Source organism: Oncorhynchus mykiss, chromosome 4, assembly GCF_013265735.2.
Source record: "Oncorhynchus mykiss isolate Arlee chromosome 4, USDA_OmykA_1.1, whole genome shotgun sequence".
Taxonomy (NCBI): Eukaryota; Metazoa; Chordata; class Actinopteri; order Salmoniformes; family Salmonidae; genus Oncorhynchus; species Oncorhynchus mykiss.
Window position 1 is genome coordinate 12798409 of NC_048568.1, and position 21428 is coordinate 12819836.

General features: G+C 42.0%; 1 protein-coding gene across 1 annotated transcript; it reads left to right on the top strand.

The window, feature by feature from the left end:
- Positions 1-2369: 2369 nt before the first annotated feature.
- Positions 2370-13969, top strand: LOC110522108 (peptidase M20 domain-containing protein 2). The gene is made up of 7 exons (XM_021600232.2): positions 2370-2867; positions 5120-5268; positions 5834-5976; positions 6177-6331; positions 10841-10976; positions 11133-11240; positions 13360-13969. Exons 1-7 carry the CDS (start codon positions 2454-2456, stop codon positions 13548-13550), a joined length of 1296 nt encoding a protein of 431 aa, XP_021455907.1. The 5' UTR covers positions 2370-2453; the 3' UTR covers positions 13551-13969.
- Positions 13970-21428: the final 7459 nt, after the last annotated feature.

Below are 21428 nucleotides of genomic sequence, written 5' to 3' on the forward strand. Positions count from 1 at the left end.
CTTGATTTTTCCTTATGAAAATGTATCAACTCTTCCATTAATTATAATTCACATTTCCTGTTGCTGCAGCATTATTTTCCTGCTGTAGCAAACCTGCACAAATGAAGATCCTACATCTGTATACAACATCAGAGAACGAGTAGTACTCTAGTTTCAGTTTTAATGGTAGTGGTTGATAAGTTACACAACAGTAAAAAATAAACTAGCAACAATGTAATGCAGTGTGCTCACTTTGAACAGTGCAACTAACCTTGTTTAATTCAACCAGGCTGAATGTATCTGAATTGCTGTTCTAGACTGAAGTAAATGGATGAGAGTGCCCCCTCTGACCATATATCATTATGCAACATGTTTACTCAGCCTGAAGAACATTTGATCTGGCACATAGTCGTGGCCAAAAGTTTTAAGAATGACACAAATATACATTTTCACAAAGTCTGCTGCCTCAGTTTGTATGATGGCAATTTGCATGTACTCCAGAATGTTTTGAAGAGTTATCAGATTATTTGCAAATCCCTCTTTGCCATGCAAATTAACTGAACCCCCCCCCCCAAAAAAAAAAAATTCACTGCATTTGTGGACCAGCTGACATGTTAGTGATTCTCTTGTTAACACAGGTGTACGTGTTGACAAGGCTGGAGATCACTCTGTCATGCTGATTGAGTTTGAATAACAGACTGGAAGCTTCAAAAGGAGGGTGGTGCTTGGAATCATTGTTCTTCCTCTGTCAACCATGGTTACCTGCAAGGAAACACGTGCCGTCATCATTGCTTTGCACAAAAAGGGCTTCACAGGCAAGGATATTGCTGCCAGTAAGATTGCACCTAAATCAACCATTTATCGGATCATCAAGAACTTCAAGGAGAGGGGTTCAGTTGTTGTGAAGGAGGCTCCAGGGCACCCAAGAAAGTCCAACAAGCGCCAGGACCGTCTCCTAAAGTTGATTCAGCTGCGGGATCAGGGCACCACCAGTACAGAGCTTGCTCAGGAATGGCAACAGGCAGGCGTGAGTGCATCTGCACACACAGTGAGGCGAATACTTTTGGAGGATGGCCTGGTGTCAAGAAGGACAGCAAAGAAGCCACTTCTTTCCAGGAAAAACATCAGGGACAGACTGATATTCTGAAAAAGGTACAGGGATTAGACTGCTGAGGACTGGGGTAAAGTCATTTTCTCTGATGAATCCCCTTTCCGATTGTTTGGGGCATCCGGAAAAAAAGCTTGTCCGGAGAAGACAAGGTGAGCGCTACCATCAGTCCTGTGTCATGCCAACAGTAAAGCATCCTGAGACCATTCATGTGTGGGGTTGCTTCTCAGCCAAGGCAGTGGGCTCACTCACATTTTGCCTAAGAACACAGCCATGAATAAAGAACGGTACCAACACATCCTCCGAGAGAAACTTCTCCCAACCATCCAGGAACAGTTTGGCGATGAACAATGCATTTTCCAGCATGATGGAGCACCTTGCCATAAGGCAAAGTGATAACTAAATGGCTTGGGGAACAAATCATTGATATTTTGGGTCCATGGCCAGGAAACCCCCCAGACCTTAATCCTATTGAGAACTTGTGGTCAATCCTCAAGAGGCAGGTGGACAAACAAAACCCCACAAATTCTGACAAACTCCAAGCATTGATTATGCAAGAATGGGCTGCCATCAGTCAGGATGTGGCCCAGAAGTTAATTGACAGCATGCCAAGGAGGATTGCAGAGGCCTTGAAAAAGAAGGGTCAACGCTGCAAATATTGACTCTTTGCATCCACTTCATGTAATTGTCAATAAAAGCCTTTGACACTTATGAAATGCTTGTAATTATACTTCAGTATTCCATTGTAACATCTGACAAAAGTATCTAAAGACACTGAAGCAGCAAACTCTGTGAAAAGTAATATTTGTGTCATTCTCAACTTTTGGCCACGACTATAGAGCTATTCTTCAAGTAGGATAATATATATATTTTTTGGGGGGGGAGGGGCAGATATGATAGCAAAAGGTGTAGACTAGCAGGAAATTAACTTTAAAACTGCCACATTTTCTCCCCGCCTCATGGCAAAATGTGAACAAAAGCATGAGATGCGCTATAAAATAGCAACAAAAATCTCTGCCCCATGGCAAAAACTGTAGAATTGCAGAAAATGTGCTTTAAAACGGCAGCATTTTCATTTAGCCTCATTACAAAATGTATAGAATAGCATTATAAAACAGCACATTGTTTTCAATGCACCATGGCAAAATGTGTTGAAATGCAGTAAATTGGCTGATCCCCCAAAAACTGTCGGTGCCCCGGGCCCCAAATGCAGTAGTCCGGCCCTGGTGTAACATTCCCGTTATAAAACATAAACATGCCCTTTGACCAAGATTTAAAATCCAACACTCCAGTCAATCTGAGCAAATGAAGACTCCCTACTGTCTGCAGTCCAGTGTTTAGCGCTGACTCAGTCGACTCGTTATAAATGGCTCAGCACGCTACAGATACGCTCCTGGAGCTAAAACAAAAAGTTGGCAGTTGTATCGACGAAGCCAAGGACAGGCTTCATCGTCTTAGTAAAGACATATGGAGTTGCCCAGAACTCGCATATGAAGAAAGAAAGTCCCACGACAGGTTAGTTACATTTTTCTCAGAGGAGAAGGGATGGACTGTGGACAGTCATTTTAAGCTCGAGACAGCATTCCGTGCCATATGGGGACCTGTCGGTGGCAAGGAGAACAATAATGTCATAAATGTTGGTTTCTTGAGTGAATACGACGCACTGCCAGGCATTGGACATGCATGTGGCCATAACCTCATTGCGGAAATAGGAGCTGCTGCAGCGATCGGATTAAAAGCTTTGGTAGAACACACACCCGATTTCCCCGTCCCTGTACAGGTAAAGTGTTTGAAGATGTATTTTACGCGCATGCTCACAGTTACATGAAAATGTTGATTCAAAAGCGTTAACAAGAATGAGAAAGTATGCCTACTGTTTTGCTTCATGGTTTGTCAACTCTTGCACAATTTAGCAGTCCATATTGGAAACAGGTTCTGTGTGTCTCACCGACATAACCGGTCGTGCGAGCCGGCCACAAGGCACGCCCAAGTGCAAAGCACGCTCTCCACTTACCTCCAGTGTTCATTTTAGTGTTTAGTATTTTATTAGGCTCCTCATTAGCTACAGCAGCGATATTTCCGGGGACCACACAAAACAGAAAGCATGACATAATACATAACATTAATAGGCCTACAGCAAAAGGGCAGAATAAGAATACACACTTTAGTACATTTATGCCTTAGCATTCCATTCATCATGTTCTCATAACGGCAAAACTGCAGCCATTCCATTTTCCCATATATTGCGATCCTTTGCTTTACTGTTACAGATCCTGATATCCTAATCTCACAGCACCAGTTGTTCTGTTTAACACCACAGTGAATCTCTAACATCAGGAACCATCTGTGTCCTTTCTTCATAATCACGTGACTCATAGACACTACTGAATGCAAGTGCAACACCAGAACATATGAATGCAATAATCACGTGGAGTTTCACTGAAGTCGTTAACTCCTGCTCAGTTCCCCTGTCGTGAACAGAGGCACATATCATATCGAGTTGCACCTACATTTCACCCCTGCTATGTTCTCACGACGTGAACGCAGCAACCATGAATCGTATCGGGTTGCACGACCTCAGATAAATTCCCTGGCCGTGAATAAAGCAAAAGTGAAAACACCTCACTCCCACCTAAACAAGCACAAACTCTTCACAGAAATGTTGCATCAGCCTACACCTAAACATTACCGATCTGACATGCTGTATGTCCCGAATGGCGCAGCAGTCTACGGCACTGCGTCTTAGTGCAAGAGGCGTCACTACAGACCTTGGTTCGAATCCAAGCTGAATCCTATCCGGCCTGATTGGGCAACGCACAATTGGCCCAGAGTCGTCCGGGTTTGACCGGGTTAGGCCTTCATTGTAAATAAGAATTGGCTTGCCCAGTTAAATTGAAAAAATATGTGATGGAAACGTGGTGATTTTTCAGTCTGATCAACTGTAGGCTACTGATTACAACTGCAGCTGCATATGCTACAGGCCTTGTCCCCCCTGGCAAGGATGAAGACATTTGTAATGTTGGATAAATTCATTTTCTGAAAATGTGAATGTGACAACTTGGGCTGGCTAGGCTACCTTGACCTTTTCAATCCACAATTATTAGCCTACCTGAATGTTATAAAAACAACACAACAGTGATGGCATAGACTGTGAGTTGCTTTTTAAATTGCAGTTGCATAGGCCTACACGATGTAAACCTGCATAATGCAAGCTCAGCCCTGTGAGTTCTATTGTCCAGTTGTTCTCAAACGTTCACGAAAATGGTTTGTTCCTACAGACATTGAGTCAAGTGGCCGTGACTTGCTAAAGCAGGCAGACAGACAGACATCGAGCCATTCAGTTACTGTTTGGTTGAACATTAGAATGGGCACAACAAGTGACCAAAGCGACTTTGAGCATGGTATGATCGATCGTCTGTGCCAGGCTCGCCAGCTCCAGGATCTCAGAAACTGGCGGGCTTTCTGGGTTTGTCAAGCACAACTGTGTCTAGGGTTTACAGAGAATGGTGCATCAAACACAAAATAACAATGTACACACAGCAGTAGGCCTAAGCGTAAATGTTCAAAAATGCAATTTGCGGGAAAACACATTCTAAAATGCGCACCGCACATGCAAGCGGTTTCATCGACAGATATGGAAATATCCGTTTAGAAAGAGGAGGGATTTGAAGATGCAACAACTATCATGGGTTGCAAATATGAGTAGGATAATGCCTTTGGCTGCTTGACAATGAAATAACCTGGAAAGAAAACCAATAGAACAGGAGAACGCATATGGGGAAGTCTTTATAAAAAATCATTGCCTATAAATATAGCTGGCTATTATCTCCACATGCAAATAAAAGCCTCACGCTGGGAAAGAAAATCAGCTCTGCATTGTTGCCACCTCACTGAAACCCCCAACTCTAGAGTAACCTCCCTTACACATCCAATAACCTGAAGCATCTTTCTTGAGTGCATTGTAAAATAGGATTTGCATGAACCTAATGCTCATTTTCTGGACACATTGACCAGCCAACTCTTCCTCCACAGGTGACAGTGTTGGGAACCCCAGCAGAAGAGGATGGAGGGGGTAAAATCGACCTGATAAGAGAGAGAGCGTTTGATGGCATGGACGTGGTATTCATGGCTCATCCCTCACAGGAGGATGCTTCCTGGCTGCCAGATGTGGCTGAACACGAGTAAGGTTATTTCAAGGGCTCACACACAACAGTCTAATTGTATTTTTGTGGCACCCGATGGCACTACATTCCTTTTATAGCGCACTACTAAAAGGGTACATTTGGGAAACGTACGCAATCTTTCATAATCCCACTTGTCATAGTTAATGGCTGCTAGAACGGAAAACATATTAGGTAGAGATCCATGTTGTAGAGTGCAATCCATTGTTGGCAGAGAACCCCTTGTAAAATATGCATGAACTCTGTACTGGGGCCCCTAGCTGCATTGCAGTGCTATTTCAGGCTGCAGTCAGACCAGTTGCAACATGTGAGATACCGCTGATGAATCTCAGAATAAACCAGACCAACGTCATGACTCTGAGGCCTAGGTCTGGTTTCTTGTTTCATTACAAGTGAAAGGCATAAGTTGATACACACTCAAAAATGTTGTAAGTGGTACTGACTAATAGAATAGTAAACTTGTGTAAAAATATATATATATATTCAGATAGTCACACACTCTAAATATGCTCCCAATATTTTATGGGTAAAGACCAGCGTTTTGGCACAATTTTTCTATTTCCAGTGTCATAGTGAGATACCATGGCAAGGCATCTCATGCTGCAGCCTATCCCTGGGAAGGGGTCAACGCGCTGGATGCTGCTGTCCTTGCCTACAATAACCTTTCAGTGCTCAGACAGCAACTCAAGCCAGACTGGAGAATCCACGGTGAGGGACAGCTCAGTTAACATAAACACGTACTGTATGTTCCTCCTGATCTTGTCCTCAAGAGTAATATTTATTTCCACAATAACAACTTCAGAGCCATTTTAAACTCTACGCAGAAGGAATGGGAGGCCTGCAAACTCTATGCAGCAAACATTTACCAAATATAGTTCTACATTGCTTCCTTGTGTGGTCCTGTGCAGGTATCATCAAGCATGGAGGGGTGAAACCCAACATCATCCCTGCCTACACAGAGCTGGAGTACTATCTCCGAACTCCCTTACGTAAAGACTTGCCCACCATCAAGGCCAAGGCTGAGATGTGTTTTAGAGCCGCTGCCATGGCAACTGGCTGTGAAGTAAGCACAATGACAAAATCACCACAAAGAAGAAAAATAATAATTTAAGAGAAATACAGTGCCTTGCGAAAGTATTCGGACCCCTTGAACTTTGCGACCTTTTGCCACATTTCAGGCTTCAAACATAAAGATATAAAACTGTATTGTTTTGTGAAGAATCAACAACAAGTGGGACACAATCATGAAGTGGAACGACATTTATTGGATATTTCAAACTTTTTTAACAAATCAAAAACTGAAAAATTGGGCGTGCAAAATTATTCAGCCCCCTTAAGTTAATACTTTGTAGCGCCACCTTTTGCTGCGATTACAGCTGTAAGTCGCTTGGGGTATGTCTCTGTCAGTTTTGCACATCGAGAGACTGACATTTTTTCCCATTCCTCCTTGCAAAACAGCTCGAGCTCAGTGAGGTTGGATGGAGAGCATTTGTGAACAGCAGTTTTCAGTTCTTTCCACAGATTCTCGATTGGATTCAGGTCTGGACTTTGACTTGGCCATTCTAACACCTGGATATGTTTATTTTTGAACCATTCCATTGTAGATTTTGCTTTATGTTTTGGATCATTGTCTTGTTGGAAGACAAATCTCCGTCCCAGTCTCAGGTCTTTTGCAGACTCCATCAGGTTTTCTTCCAGAATGGTCCTGTATTTGGCTCCATCCATCTTCCCATCAATTTTAACCATCTTCCCTGTCCCTGCTGAAGAAAAGCAGGTCCAAACCATGATGCTGCCACCACCATGTTTGACAGTGGGGATGGTGTGTTCAGCTGTGTTGCTTTTACGCCAAACATAACGTTTTGCATTGTTGCCAAAAAGTTCAATTTTGGTTTCATCTGACCAGAGCACCTTCTTCCACATGTTTGGTGTGTCTCCCAGGTGTCTTGTGGCAAACTTTAAACAACACTTTTTATGGATATCTTTAAGAAATGGCTTTCTTCTTGCCACTTCCATAAAGGCCAGATTTGTGCAATATACGACTGATTGTTGTCCTATGGACAGAGTCTCCCACCTCAGCTGTAGATCTCTGCAGTTCATCCAGAGTGATCATGGGCCTCTTGGCTGCATCTCTGATCAGTCTTCTCCTTGTATGAGCTGAAAGTTTAGAGGGACGGCCAGGTCTTGGTAGATTTGCAGTGGTCTGATACTCCTTCCATTTCAATATTATCGCTTGCACAGTGCTCCTTGGGATGTTTAAAGCTTGGGAAATATTTTTGTATTCAAATCCGGCTTTAAACTTCTTCACAACAGTATCTCGGACCTGCCTGGTGTGTTCCTTGTTCTTCATGATGCTCTCTGCGCTTTTAACGGACCTCTGAGACTATCACAGTGCAGGTGCATTTATACGGAGACTTGATTACACACAGGTGGATTGTAATTATCATCATTAGTCATTTAGGTCAACATTGGATCATTCAGAGATCCTCACTGAACTTCTGGAGAGAGTTTGCTGCACTGAAAGTAAAGGGGCTGAATAATTTTGCACGCCCAATTTTTCAGTTTTTGATTTGTTAAAAAAGTTTGAAATATCCAATAAATGTCGTTCCACTTCATGATTGTGTCCCACTTGTTGTTGATTCTTCACAAAAAAAATACAGTTTTATATCTTTATGTTTGAAGCCTGAAATGTGCCAAAAGGTTGCAAAGTTCAAGGGGGGCGAATACTTTCGCAAGGCACTGTATGTGAATAACTTATCTTTTTGCGTGTCACACAAATTATTGTTATATTTAACAAACAAATTTCCTCAACATAATTTTCCAAAGTAGAAAAATTAATTAAATTCTGAATTGAGTTATGAATTAGTCTATAATTAAAATTAAATTTTTGAATTTTAATTACATTCTAATTGGCCTCACTCCACAGGAAGCAGCATTTTTTATTGAATTTGATTGAAAGGAAGTAGAATTTAATTCAATGAAATTCATTGAAATTAAAATGGATAATTTATTGCATACATCATTACGCACATGTTTATTTTGACATCATGTATGGTTACCAATACTATGTTTAACATGTTCTTGAAACATTTCATATTTAAAACTCATCTTAAAGTCTATTTAAATAATTACAGTCCTTTGGAAAAATTCTAAGAACATTTTGTAGGTTGTCTGTAATAATTCATAATTCACTTACATGTTGTATAATATTATGGGGGAAAATAATTTCCCAGAATGCGTTAGATCAAACACTCTAGAATTGAAGGGAGCAACCTAACACATCATGGCAAAAATACAAACAAAATACTGTTTGGCATCTTTCAGTTATATAATCCAGTTTATATTTGAAATAATATCTATATTCTTTGCAGTAATAAGTGGCAGATGCTTTTGGCAAAATGTTTGAGACTCATGTTTCATGTCTCCATTGATTTCTTTGAATTGGTTTGAATTCAATTCTACTTCCTTCAATTCAAATTCAATATGCTAAGCAAGTGATGCATCATTTCCCTAGTCTTTTAACTGGTGTAGGCTTTTTGAATGATATCCACAAGCACAAATATAATTGTGCCTTCAGAAAGTATTTATATTCCTTAACTTATTCCACATTTTGTTGTGTTAAAGCCTGAATTCAAAATTGGTTAAATATTGTTGTTTTCTCACCCATCTACAGACAATACCCCATAATCACAAAGTTTTTTTTTTTTTCAGAAATTCTATCAAATTGATTGAAAATAGAAATACAGAAATATCTCATTTACAGAAGTATTCACACCCCTGAGTCAATACTTTGTTGTAGATGCACCTTTGGCGGCGATTACAGCTGTGAGTCTTTTTAGGTAAGTCTATAAGAGCTTTGCACACCTGGGTTGTACAATATTTGTCCATTATTCTTTAAAAAAAATTCAAGCTATGTCAAGTTATTTTGAATATCATTGCCAAACAGCCATTTTCATGTCTTGATTTCAAGCCGATTTATGTCAACTGTAACTAGGTCACTTAGGAACATTCTATATCGTCTTTGTAAGCAACTCCAGTGTAGATTTCTTTTAGGTTATTGTCCTTCTGAAAGATTAATTTGTCTCCCAGTCTCTGTTGGAAAGCAGACTGAACCAGGTTTTCCTCTAAGATTTTGCCTGTATTCAGTACCTTTTTATCCCCAAAAACTCCCTAGCCCTTGCCGATGACAAACATACCCATAACATGATGCAGCCACGCCCATGCTTGAAAATATGAAGAGTGGTACTCAGTGATGTGTTGTGTTGGATTTGCCCCAATCATACCGCCTTCTATTCATTTCGTTGCTACATTTTTTGCAGTATTACTAAAGTGCCTTGTTGCAAACAGGATGCATGTTTTGGAATATTTTTATTCTGTAGAGCAGGTGTACCCAATCTTCTTTGATGTGAGATCTACTTTTTAATTTGCCAGTCTGATGAGATCTACCAGTCTCTAAATCTAAACGAATCTAAACCAACCAACACACCACTGAGTATGGACCTGCTGCTATTTGATACCCAAATATAATGTGGACCAATAACATGTTTTCCACAAATAAGTGCAACTAATTTAATTTCCTACCTTAGTGTTACTTTTGGCATTGCGTGGATACTAGTAGTTTTTCATTGTCAAGGCTGTAGCAACTTGTTGCAAGTCTCATGCAGGCCACAAAGTGGTCATCAGTCATAGTAGATCTGTACTTAATGTGAGAAAATGCAGACTCACAGAGGTAGGTAGATCCAAAAAGGGCTGTTAAGTTGAGAGCACATCTTCTTATGTTGGGATACTTCTCTAGCAGTAGCTCCCAGAACTCTTCCTTCATCTCAGTGGTTGCCCTGGAGTTCAGCTGAATGTCATTTTGAAGGGTGAGAATTTCAGTTTCTGCTATAGTTGTGTCCAACTGAACATGTGATCCCATTTTGGAGGCAATGACTTCCACATTTATGTCTGTGCCAAATGGAAAGCACATATAAGTGGCAATAGGCTCAAGTGATGCAAAGTCAGTGAAACAACTGTCAAACTCAGATAAGATGCTCTGGACTTATTGAACACGGAATGAAACCTTGCAACTCATTATGTGATATGTTAAGCACATTTTTACTCCTGAACTTATTTAAGCTAGCCATAACAAAGAGTTTGAATACTTATTGACACAAGATTATTAAGTTACATTTTTTTTTATTAATTTCAAAATTTCTCTACAAACCAAATTCCACTTTGACATTATGGGGTATTGTGTGTAGATCAGAGGCACAATCTCAATAAAAATCCATTTAAAAATGCAGGCTGTAACACAACAAAACGTAGAATAAAGTAAGGAATTGTGAATACTTTCCGAAGGCACTGTATATCAATGACTGCGTTTTTCACGCATTTGCTAATATAATCATCAAGCCCATTCAAAAGATTAGGGGACATGATACGGCAGTAAAGAGACGGTTACTTTTACAGGATATTCAAATTCTGATTCCTGTTGGGTGTGGCCAATGAGTTGAATATAATTAAATTCAGAAATTCCAAATTGACCCTAACCCTGATCCAAAGCGATTCACCAAAAATATATATATTTTTAAAGGTTGAACTGGAGTTCGCAAGGAATGCCTTTCACAATGTCCTGCGGAATCCCACCCTGCATGGGTTGTATGAGGTAAACGGCAAGGCTTTGGGGATGGAATTCACTACAGATGAAGATGTCCTCAAAAACACCTCTGGTAAGACAGCAACTCAATAGTGCATCCCTCACTGTGCTTTCCACAGGCCGTATTGTGGTCATTGGAAGAACTAAGAGGCAATGTTCTTTTTATGCAATGAAACTGTAATGCTGTAATGTAGAATGAAAGACCTTTGATTGTTTGTAATCTCCACAGGCTCCACAGACTTTGGCAATGTGTCTTTTATTGTTCCCGGAATCCACCCTTACTTTTACATTGGCTCAGATGCTCTAAACCACACAGAGGAATACACCGTAGCTGCTGGTATGTCTTTGTCATACACCTGAAATCAATTAGAAACACAGTAGACACGGTGCATTCAGAAAGTATTCAGACCCCTTGACTTTTTCCACATTTTGTTATGTTACAGCCTTATTCTAAAATTGAATAAATTGTTTTTTTCCCCTCATCAATCTATACACAATACCCCATAATGAAAAAGCCAAAACAGGTTTTCTGAAATTGTAGCAAATGTATTAAAAATAAAACACTGAAATATAACATTTACATAAGTATTCAGACTCTTTACTCAGTACTTTGTTGAAGCACCTTTGGCAGCGATTACAGCCTTGAGTCTTCTTGGGTATGACACTACAAGCTTGGCAGACCTGTCTTTGGAGAGTTTCTTCCATTCTTCTCTGCAAATTCTCTCAAGCTCTGTCAGGGTGGATTGGGGCCACTCAAGGACATTCAGAGACTTGTCCCGAAACGCAGGAGTGGCTGTCTTGGCTGTGTGCCAAACTTCTTTAATTTAAGAATGATGGAGGCCACTGTGTTCTTGGGGATCTTCAATGTTGCCATTCCCCAGATCTGTGCCGCGACACAATCCTGTCTCTGAGCTCTACGGACAATTTCTTTAACCTCATGTCTTGGTTTTTGCTCTGACATGCACTGTCAACTGTGGGACCTTATATAGACAGGTGTGCCTTTGCAAATCATGTCCAATCAATGGAATTTACCACGGGTGGACTCCAATCAAGTTGAAGAAACATCTTATGGATGACCAATGGAAACAGGATGCACCTGAGTTAAATTTCGTGTCTGATATCAAAATGTGTGAATACTTATGTAATTGAGTTTTTTTTAATATATATATATATATAAATCTGCAAACATTTCTAAAAAACTGTTTTTGCTTTGTCATTATGGGGTATTGTGTATAGATTGATGAGGGAAACAAATCATTGAATCAATTTTAGAGTCTGTAACGTATCAAAATGTGGAAAAGGGGAAGGGGTCTGAATACTTTCTGAATGAGCTGTAGTCTACTCCATTAGATAGATAAAAAAAAAAAAAATCCCAGTTCAGTTCAGTAAGTCTTTATTGTCCCAGAAGGGCAAATATGAGTGCAGCATAAAAATAAAAAATATGTATGAAACACAAACAGGTTTGCCTACCCCTGTTTTACAGTAGCTGTCCAGTGAAAATATAGGTACAGTACCAGTCAAAAGTTTGGACACCAATGGTTTTTCTTTATTTGTACTTTTTTCTACATTTTAGAATAATAGTGAAGACATCAAAACTATGAAATTACACATATGGAATCATGTAGTAACCAAAAAAGTGTGTAACACTCTTGATGCCAAGAGTGTGCAAAGAGTGTCTGTTACTTGAATTTGTGAAGCATTTATTTGGGCTGCAATTTTGGGCTGCAATTTTGAGGCTTGTAACTCTAATGAATTTATCCTCTGCAGCAAAGATAACTCTGGGTCTTCTTTTCCTGTGGCGGTCATCATGAGAGCCGTTCATCGTAGCGCTTGATGGTTTTTGCGACTGCACTTGAAGGAACTTTCAAAGTTCTTTAAATTTTCCATATTGACTGACCTTCATGCCTTGAAGTAATGATCTATTGTCATTTCTCTTTGCTTTTTTTTAGCTGTTCTTGCCATAAAATGGACTTGGTATTTTACCAAATAGGGCTATCTTCTATATATACCCCCCCCCCCCCCCCCCCCCCCCCCCCCACTGATTGGCTCAAATGCATTAAGAAGGAAAGAAATTCCACAAATTAACTTTTAACAAGCACACCTGTTATTTGAAATGCATTCCAGGTGGCTACCTCATGAAGCTGGTTGAGAGAATGCCAAGAGTGTGTACGGCTGTCATCAAGGCAAAGGGTGGCTACTTTGAAGGATCTCAAATATAAAATATATTTTGATTTGTTTAACACTTTTTTGGTTACTACATGATTCCATATGTGTTATTTCCTAGTTTTGATGTCTTCACTATTATCCTACAATGTAGAAAATAGTACACATAAAGAAAAACCCTGCAATGAGTAGGTGTGTCCAAACTTTTGACTGGTACTGTATATTATGTAATATAGTATTCAACCATTTTTCACATAGGCTTACTTGTGTGTGTCTCTGAATCCATCGTCTAGGTGATGATAAAGCTCAGTTCTACACCCTGCGGGCGGCCAAGGCCCTGGCCATGACAGCACTGGATGTGCTGCTGTGCCCAGAGCTGCTGCAGAGAGCCAGAGAGGAGTTAAAGGAGGCTAACCTAAAGGAGGAGCGGGCCCTGAGAGGGGCCTCAGAGGCCAAACATTGTGGAGGGGCAGCCCAGCACTGAACCACATACTGAATACTAACAGTAGGCTCTGGCAGATAGCCTACCATGTCATCTCCTGCCCACCTGATTTAACCAATCAACTTCATGATCTTATTGAAATTAATTACCTAACTTAGTGCAGGGCTAGAACAAAACCCTGTGATCTGTAGCTCTCTATTGACCAATGTTTGTGTTCACTGATCTTTCTGGTCAAAGGTAACCATAATAGAGTGAAATACTACTGATCCGCTGGTCAGTTTTGATATTCTAACAGCTGATGATGGGCTATTGATAGGAGGAAAATCTTAATCAACTTGATTTTCAGCCATTTATGGGTCCCTAAAACACTATTTGGTGCTTCTACCAAAGATATGAGTCTCTGTTATGTGTGAGCACTTGAATTGTTATTATCATTACATTATAAAAACACCCTCATTACATTTTGTAAAGCCTTTTTTTTTGTAGGATATACCTTTCCAGGTTTTGGTTGAAATTAGGCTTAACTCCAAACAGTCATATCAATGTGGCATTGGATAAGCCTAAATGCATTGGAAAAGCAGGTTTAATTTCAAATACTTTGCTCGCCTGATCACTGGGCTCAACCAATCACACAATGTCTGTTGGAGACAGACAGGTCTCCTTATAAGGCGCCACTCGCCCGCCCACTGGTCATTCTCGCCTCTCTTCCTTGCGGAAGAGACTATGCTCACTTTGCTCACTAAAGTCTTCCTACTGAACTGCTCTCAAGCGAACAGTAAGGTTAACACTGCCAAACTTGGGGCCTCAGCTCCTGTCGATTGTGTTGAGTACTGACCAAAAGGAAAGTTTGTGCACGGTATGGACTTTCCCAAGACCGCCCTCAAGTGAAGGCTGCGAAGAGCAGTCCTTTTGTGGGCCCTATCACCCTCACAGCCTGCAGGCAAGGAGGCTACCACGCAACGTCAACCCACATGGGTGGAGGTAGCAGAGAGTTACCCAGAGGACTTCAAACCACTGCTTGCAGCGGGGGAAGGGGAAGGGGACCTTGTCATTGACAAGTTTGATGATGAGGAAATTACTGGCATCTTCCCAGAGGAAGAAGAGGGGGAAGAGGAAGCCCCAGGCTTGAGGCCCTCTTCCTACCTCAGCGGAGCTAGGATACCCAATGACAGATCCGGACTTATGGATGTCTGCAGACGGACAGTGGTCAGACTCAATATCGTGGAGGAGGACAAGGGCTTTGGCAAGCCGCCGGTGGTCGAGCCGTCACTGGCTAACCACCTCAACCCCAGTGCCTCGTCAATGACCAGCACTGCTCTCTCTGAAGCGTTTCACCGCCTCCATATTCCATAAGGTCTACATACAGTGCCTTGCGAAAGTATTCGGCCCCCTTGAACTTTGCAACCTTTTGCCACATTTCAGGCTTCAAACATAAAGATATAAAACTGTATTTTTTTGTGAAGAATCAACAACAAGTGGGACACAATCATGAAGTGGAACGACATTTATTGGATATTTCAAACTTTTTTAACAAATCAAAAACTGAAAAATTGGGCGTGCAAAATTATTCAGCCCCCTTAAGTTAATACTTTGTAGCGCCACCTTTTGCTGCGATTACAGCTGTAAGTCGCTTGGGGTATGTCTCTATCAGTTTTGCACATCGAGAGACTGAAATTTTTTCCCATTCCTCCTTGCAAAACAGCTCGAGCTCAGTGAGGTTGGATGGAGAGCATTTGTGAACAGCAGTTTTCAGTTCTTTCCACAGATTCTCGATTGGATTCAGGTCTGGACTTTGACTTGGCCATTCTAACACCTGGATATGTTGATTTTTGAACCATTCCATTGTAGATTTTGCTTTATGTTTTGGATCATTGTCTTGTTGGAAGACAAATCTCCGTCCCAGTCTCAGGTCTTTTGCAGACTCCATCAGGTTTTCTTCCAGAATGTTCCTGTATTTGTCTCCATCCATCTTCCCATCAATTTTAACCATCTTCCCTGTCCCTGCTGAAGAAAAGCAGGCCCAAACCATGATGCTGCCACCACCATGTTTGACAGTGGGGATGGTGTGTTCAGCTGTGTTGCTTTTACGCCAAACATAACATTTTACATTGTTGCCAAAAAGTTAAATTTTGGTTTCATCTGACCAGAGCACCTTCTTCCACATGTTTGGTGTGTCTCCCAGGTGGCTTGTGGCAAACTTTAAACAACACTTTTTATGGATATCTTTAAGAAATGGCTTTCTTCTTGCCACTCTTCCATAAAGGCCAGATTTGTGCAATATACGACTGATTGTTGTCCTATGGACAGAGTCTCCCACCTCAGCTGTAGATCTCTGCAGTTCATCCAGAGTGATCATGGGCCTCTTGGCTGCATCTCTGATCAGTCTTCTCCTTGTATGAGCTGAAAGTTTAGAGGGACGGCCAGGTCTTGGTAGATTTGCAGTGGTCTGATACTCCTTCCATTTCAATATTATCGCTTGCACAGTGCTCCTTGGGATGTTTAAAGCTTGGGAAATCTTTTTGTATCCAAATCCGGCTTTAAACTTCTTCACAACAGTATCTCGGACCTGCCTGGTGTGTTCCTTGTTCTTCATGATGCTCTCTGCGCTTTTAACGGACCTCTGAGACTATCACAGTGCAGGTGCATTTATACGGAGACTTGATTACACACAGGTGGGTTGTATTTATCATCATTAGTCATTTAGGTCAACATTGGATCATTCAGAGATCCTCACTGAACTTCTGGAGAGAGTTTGCTGCACTGAAAGTAAAGGGGCTGAATAATTTTGCACGGCCAATTTTTCAGTTTTTGATTTGTTAAAAAAGTTTGAAATATCCAATAAATGTCGTTCCACTTCATGATTGTGTCCCACTTATTGTTGATTCTTCACAAAAAAATACAGTTTTATATCGTTATGTTTGAAGCCTGAAATGTGGCAAAAGGTCGCAAAGTTCAAGGGGGCCGAATACTTTCGCAAGGCACTGTATCTGCGGCATGTTCTGTATGTGAATTGAACGTAATGTCCCTACTGTTGGCTTACCAGGCCAATTTGTTGCTAGAGATAGGCAATATCTTAGGCAAAGGCACAGTCATCCAGTACCTATGGGACAAGATCTGTTATTTCAGATCTCAACCTCCGGGCCTCCAGAGTCGTCATACAAGGTTGTGGGTGCGCCATGAGCCTTGCGGTGGTGGAGCCTTGTGGCTCAACATGTCCAGCCACTCGAACAAGGAAAAGGCAGATTTCCTCCATAGTCCTATCACACCGAAGGAACTGTTTAGGCCTGTCGCCATCATAACCGATACACAATAACTTTGTAAGGTAGGGGAAGCCTTTAACTTCTGCTTGTCCCCAAGATCTGGGTAACGTGGTAACCCGCTCTCCCCTTCCATGAGCCAAGGCCTTGCGGTAGGGAGAGGGCAACACGCTGGCACCAGGATTGTCTGCAATGCAAAACCCTCAGCAACGCACCAGGCTGCGAACCCTTAGTTCGACTCTCCTAACAGAGGCCGACGGGGAAGCGGTCCTTCGCTGCTGCCTCATCGAGATCCCGCCCACTTAATTCCCTCGGGGAAAGAGGGGACGTCCGACCTAAGGGAAGTCGTCATAATTACTGTGTAAGTCTATGGAAAAGGGTGAAGCTAGCTGTCCTCCGGCTACACCATGGTGCTACCCTACAGAGTGCTGCTGAGGCTACTGTAGACCTTCATTGCAAACACAGTGTGTTTGAATCAATTATTTGTGAATATATTTTGTATCATTTTATCTAAAAAGGCAAACTTTTTAAATGTTACACAAAATAAATAAATACATGAGATTCACTGAGGAGGATGGTCCTCCCCTTCCTCTGAGGAGCTTCCACTGTCACGGACTGTCTCTCAGCGCTCCGTAACTGGAAGAGCCCTTCGATCTTCTTCTCACGCACTCCCCTAAGGGGTAGTGTCATCGTGAACAGGGTGGGGTGAAGTGCACGAGGGTCCCCACAGCTCTGCCACACTATAAATGACCTGGAACTGCTGACAGTGTTTTATTCAAACTGATCAACTTTTTGTTCTTCCTTCGATATTATCATATCCTTGTCAGGACAGACAATACGACTGTAGTGGCATACATCAACACACCAGGGTGTCACTAGCTCTCTGCATCGACACAGACTAGCTGTCAAGACTGTGGAGCAGGGCACACTTCCTCTCATTACGCACGACTCCTCTCATTACTTTTTGTCCAGAGGGAACCTGTTACGGGTAGACTCCATCCCCAGGTGGTGAACCAGATCTGGGAGTGATACGGTCTAGCCGCCGTAGATCTCTTCACAGCACAAAGACGTGTTGTCTATTGTTCTTGGCGATAGCAGGATATACACCACTGGGATTGGACGCGCTGGCACACGCTTGGCAAAGGGGTAATTCTCTACACTTTTCCTCCTCTATGCTTGATACTTCCCACTCTAAACAGAGTGAGGGAACAAGTATTATCCCTCATCTTGTTAGCCCCTCGATGGCCAGGGAGGCTCTGGTTAGCGGTTCTGGTTAGGCTCTGAAAAGCCTTGACAACTACCGTTAGGCAGGGATCTTTCGACCCAGGTGGGCAGAGAGATTTTACACCCTCACCAAGAAACCATGGCCATCTGGACTTGGCCTGTGAGAGGATACATTTGGTGGTGTGGTCGAAAAACAGTTCACTGTTAAGGTCTATTCAGCCGCTATCTCTGCCTGTCATATAGGCTTCGAGACAACACAGTACGGAAACACCCTCTGTTACGAAGGGAGAGCATCTCCAAGCCTTTAGCCCCATCTTGGCATCTTTCTTTTGTGCGTGGGCCGATTTCACAGCAACCTTTTGAGCCGCTGGAAATATCTCTCATTCAAGACATCTTTGCTGATTGCACTTACATCCGCACAGTGAGTGAGTGAGCTGCACGCAGTCCACCATTCATGCCTACAGTTTGCCCCAGAGTTATCAAGGGTAACATTCTTACCCAAACCCGCCTTTATGCCTAAGGACAATGGCAATTAAAATTGTCTCGCTTAAAATTGAGTTAATGCCTTTCCACCCGCCGCCCTGCACTTCTACGGAAGAATAGCGTCTCCACTGTTTATGTCCAGTGTGCAATTTGCGCATTTGCTTGGATGAAGTGAGAGTATTGCGCTACAACGACAATGACCTCTGTGACTTTTGGGTGCCTCCCTGCAAGGGCTATCCCCCTTTGGATAGTGAAGGCTATTTTATTGGAGAATAAATTATTTATTTGTATATTATTTTGTATCTGCGATATCAAAGCTGATCTACCCCCTAAAAAAATATATATGCAAGGGTTACCGCCCTAGCTATCTTTAGAGGAATGCATTAACTGTAAGTCACTCTGGATAAGAGCGTCTGCTAAATGACTAAAATGGGCTTATTCCACCAGAGGTATGGCTGCCTCTTGGGCACTGTTGTAAGGCATTTCCTTAAGAGAGATTTGTGTTGTGGCATGTTGGACCACACCTCATACCTTTCTTTATTACTTTACCTTCTTCTGTTGGTGTATACTGCCTCACTGTTGAAGCCACTGAGGGGGTGATGTTCTTGGGACTACCCTGGCTTCAGAGAGCATTTCTGCTGATACGGGAGTTGGCTATATTCTAATGTGAGACATCTCAGACATGCTCTCCGAAGCCAGGTGTACATAGAGTCAGTGCAAGATGCAGATCAATGCAGATAGTCCGGGTAACCATTTCATGAACTATTTAGCAGTCTTATGGCTTGGAGGTAGAAGCTGTCTCGAAGCCTGTTGGTCCAAGAGCCGATGCTCTGGTACCGTTTGCCGGAGGGTAGCAAGAGTGAACAGTCTATGGCTTCGGGGGCTGAAGTATTTGGCATTTTTTGGGGGCCTTCTTCTGACACCGTCTGATATAGAGATCCTGGATGTACTGGGCCGTCCGCACTGGGCCGTCTGTAGCGTTTTGCAGTCAAGGGTGGTGCAGTTGCCATATCAAGTGGTGTTGCAGCCAGTCAAGTTGCTCTCAACGGCGCAGCTGTGGAACCTTTTCGTGATCTGAGTGCCCATGCTAAATCTTTTCAACCTCCTGGGGGGGAGAGGGGCTCACCTCATTCGCCACTTGACCCGTCTGTCTCCAACAGATGTTGCGCGATTGGTTCTTCGAGCCCATAGAGCCGTGAATCCCGTCTCACTCATATTAGCATAGAACCGGGGTTACCGGGGTTACGCAAGTAACCCTAACTTTTTTATATCTCCTTTCAGGAAATGTAATAATTAATCTGACAAAAGTTTACTGATAATAATATTTTGGGTTTTCTTCAATCTGTTAGTCCAGTAGATTTCATTGCACGTGAATGAAGCTGTCATCATCATATCATAAATATGTAGCCTATTAACTAAATGTAAGAATAATGTACAGAATTCACAAACAGACATTAGAAGAAAACATTTAAATCAATGACAAAATAAAAATGTCAATAACCTGTCCCACATGTTGAATCAAACACTAAAATAAATGAGAAGGGTGCGCAGAAACGGAAAGAAATGCATGGAATAATTTTTAACCAGTTAACAGATTCATGCTAAAACACTGTACAAGTACTGTTATTCAATACATATTCAAGCATATCCAGAATATCCAGCATATCCAGCATATCCGGAACACAAATCAAATAGGTGTAATGGTCCATTTTGAAACCAAAATACACAAAATGATACCCTGAAATTACAGTGCCTTGCGAAAGTATTCGGCCCCCTTGAACTTTGCGACCTTTTGCCACATTTCAGGCTTCAAACATAAAGATATAAAACTGTATTTTTTTGTGAAGAATCAACAACAAGTGGGACACAATCATGAAGTGGAACGACATTTATTGGATATTTCAAACTTTTTTAACAAATCAAAAACTGAAAAATTGGGCGTGCAAAATTATTCAGCCCCCTTAAGTTAATACTTTGTAGCGCCACCTTTTGCTGCGATTACAGCTGTAAGTCGCTTGGGGTATGTCTCTATCAGTTTTGCACATCGAGAGACTGAAATTTTTTCCCATTCCTCCTTGCAAAACAGCTCGAGCTCAGTGAGGTTGGATGGAGAGCATTTGTGAACAGCAGTTTTCAGTTCTTTCCCCAGATTCTCGATTAGATTCAGGTCTGGACTTTGACTTGGCCATTCTAACACCTGGATATGTTTATTTTTGAACCATTCCATTGTAGATTTTGCTTTATGTTTTGGATCATTGTCTTGTTGGAAGACAAATCTCCGTCCCAGTCTCAGGTCTTTTCCAGACTCCATCAGGTTTTCTTCCAGAATGGTCCTGTATTTGGCTCCATCCATCTTCCCATCAATTTTAACCATCTTCCCTGTCCCTGCTGAAGAAAAGCAGGCCCAAACCATGATGCTGCCACCACCATGTTTGACAGTGGAGATGGTGTGTTCAGGGTGATGAGCTGTGTTGCTTTTACGCCAAACATAACGTTTTGCATTGTTGCCAAAAAGTTCAATTTTGGTTTCATCTGACCAGAGCACCTTCTTCCACATGTTTGGTGTGTCTCCCAGGTGGCTTGTGGCAAACTTTAAACAACACTTTTTATGGATATCTTTAAGAAATGGCTTTCTTCTTGCCACTCTTCCATAAAGGCCAGATTTGTGCAATATACGACTGATTGTTGTCCTATGGACAGAGTCTCCCACCTCTCTGCAGTTCATCCAGAGTGATCATGGGCCTCTTGGCTGCATCTCTGATCAGTCTTCTCCTTGTATGAGCTGAAAGTTTAGAGGGACGGCCAGGTCTTGGTAGATTTGCAGTGGTCTGATACTCCTTCCATTTCAATATTATCGCTTGCACAGTGCTCCTTGGGATGTTTAAAGCTTGGGAAATCTTTTTGTATCCAAATCCGGCTTTAAACTTCTTCACAACAGTATCTCGGACCTGCCTGG

Bases quoted from the DNA above. Each gene is read 5' to 3' on its own strand.
- LOC110522108 (XM_021600232.2), top strand. From the start codon at position 2,454: ATGGCTCAGCACGCTACAGATACGCTCCTGGAGCTAAAACAAAAAGTT. The intron at 5,269-5,833 runs GTAAGGTTATTT...TTCTATTTCCAG, and splicing joins CCAGATGTGGCTGAACACGA to TGTCATAGTGAGATACCATG. The intron at 6,332-10,840 runs GTAAGCACAATG...ATATTTTTAAAG, and splicing joins CCATGGCAACTGGCTGTGAA to GTTGAACTGGAGTTCGCAAG.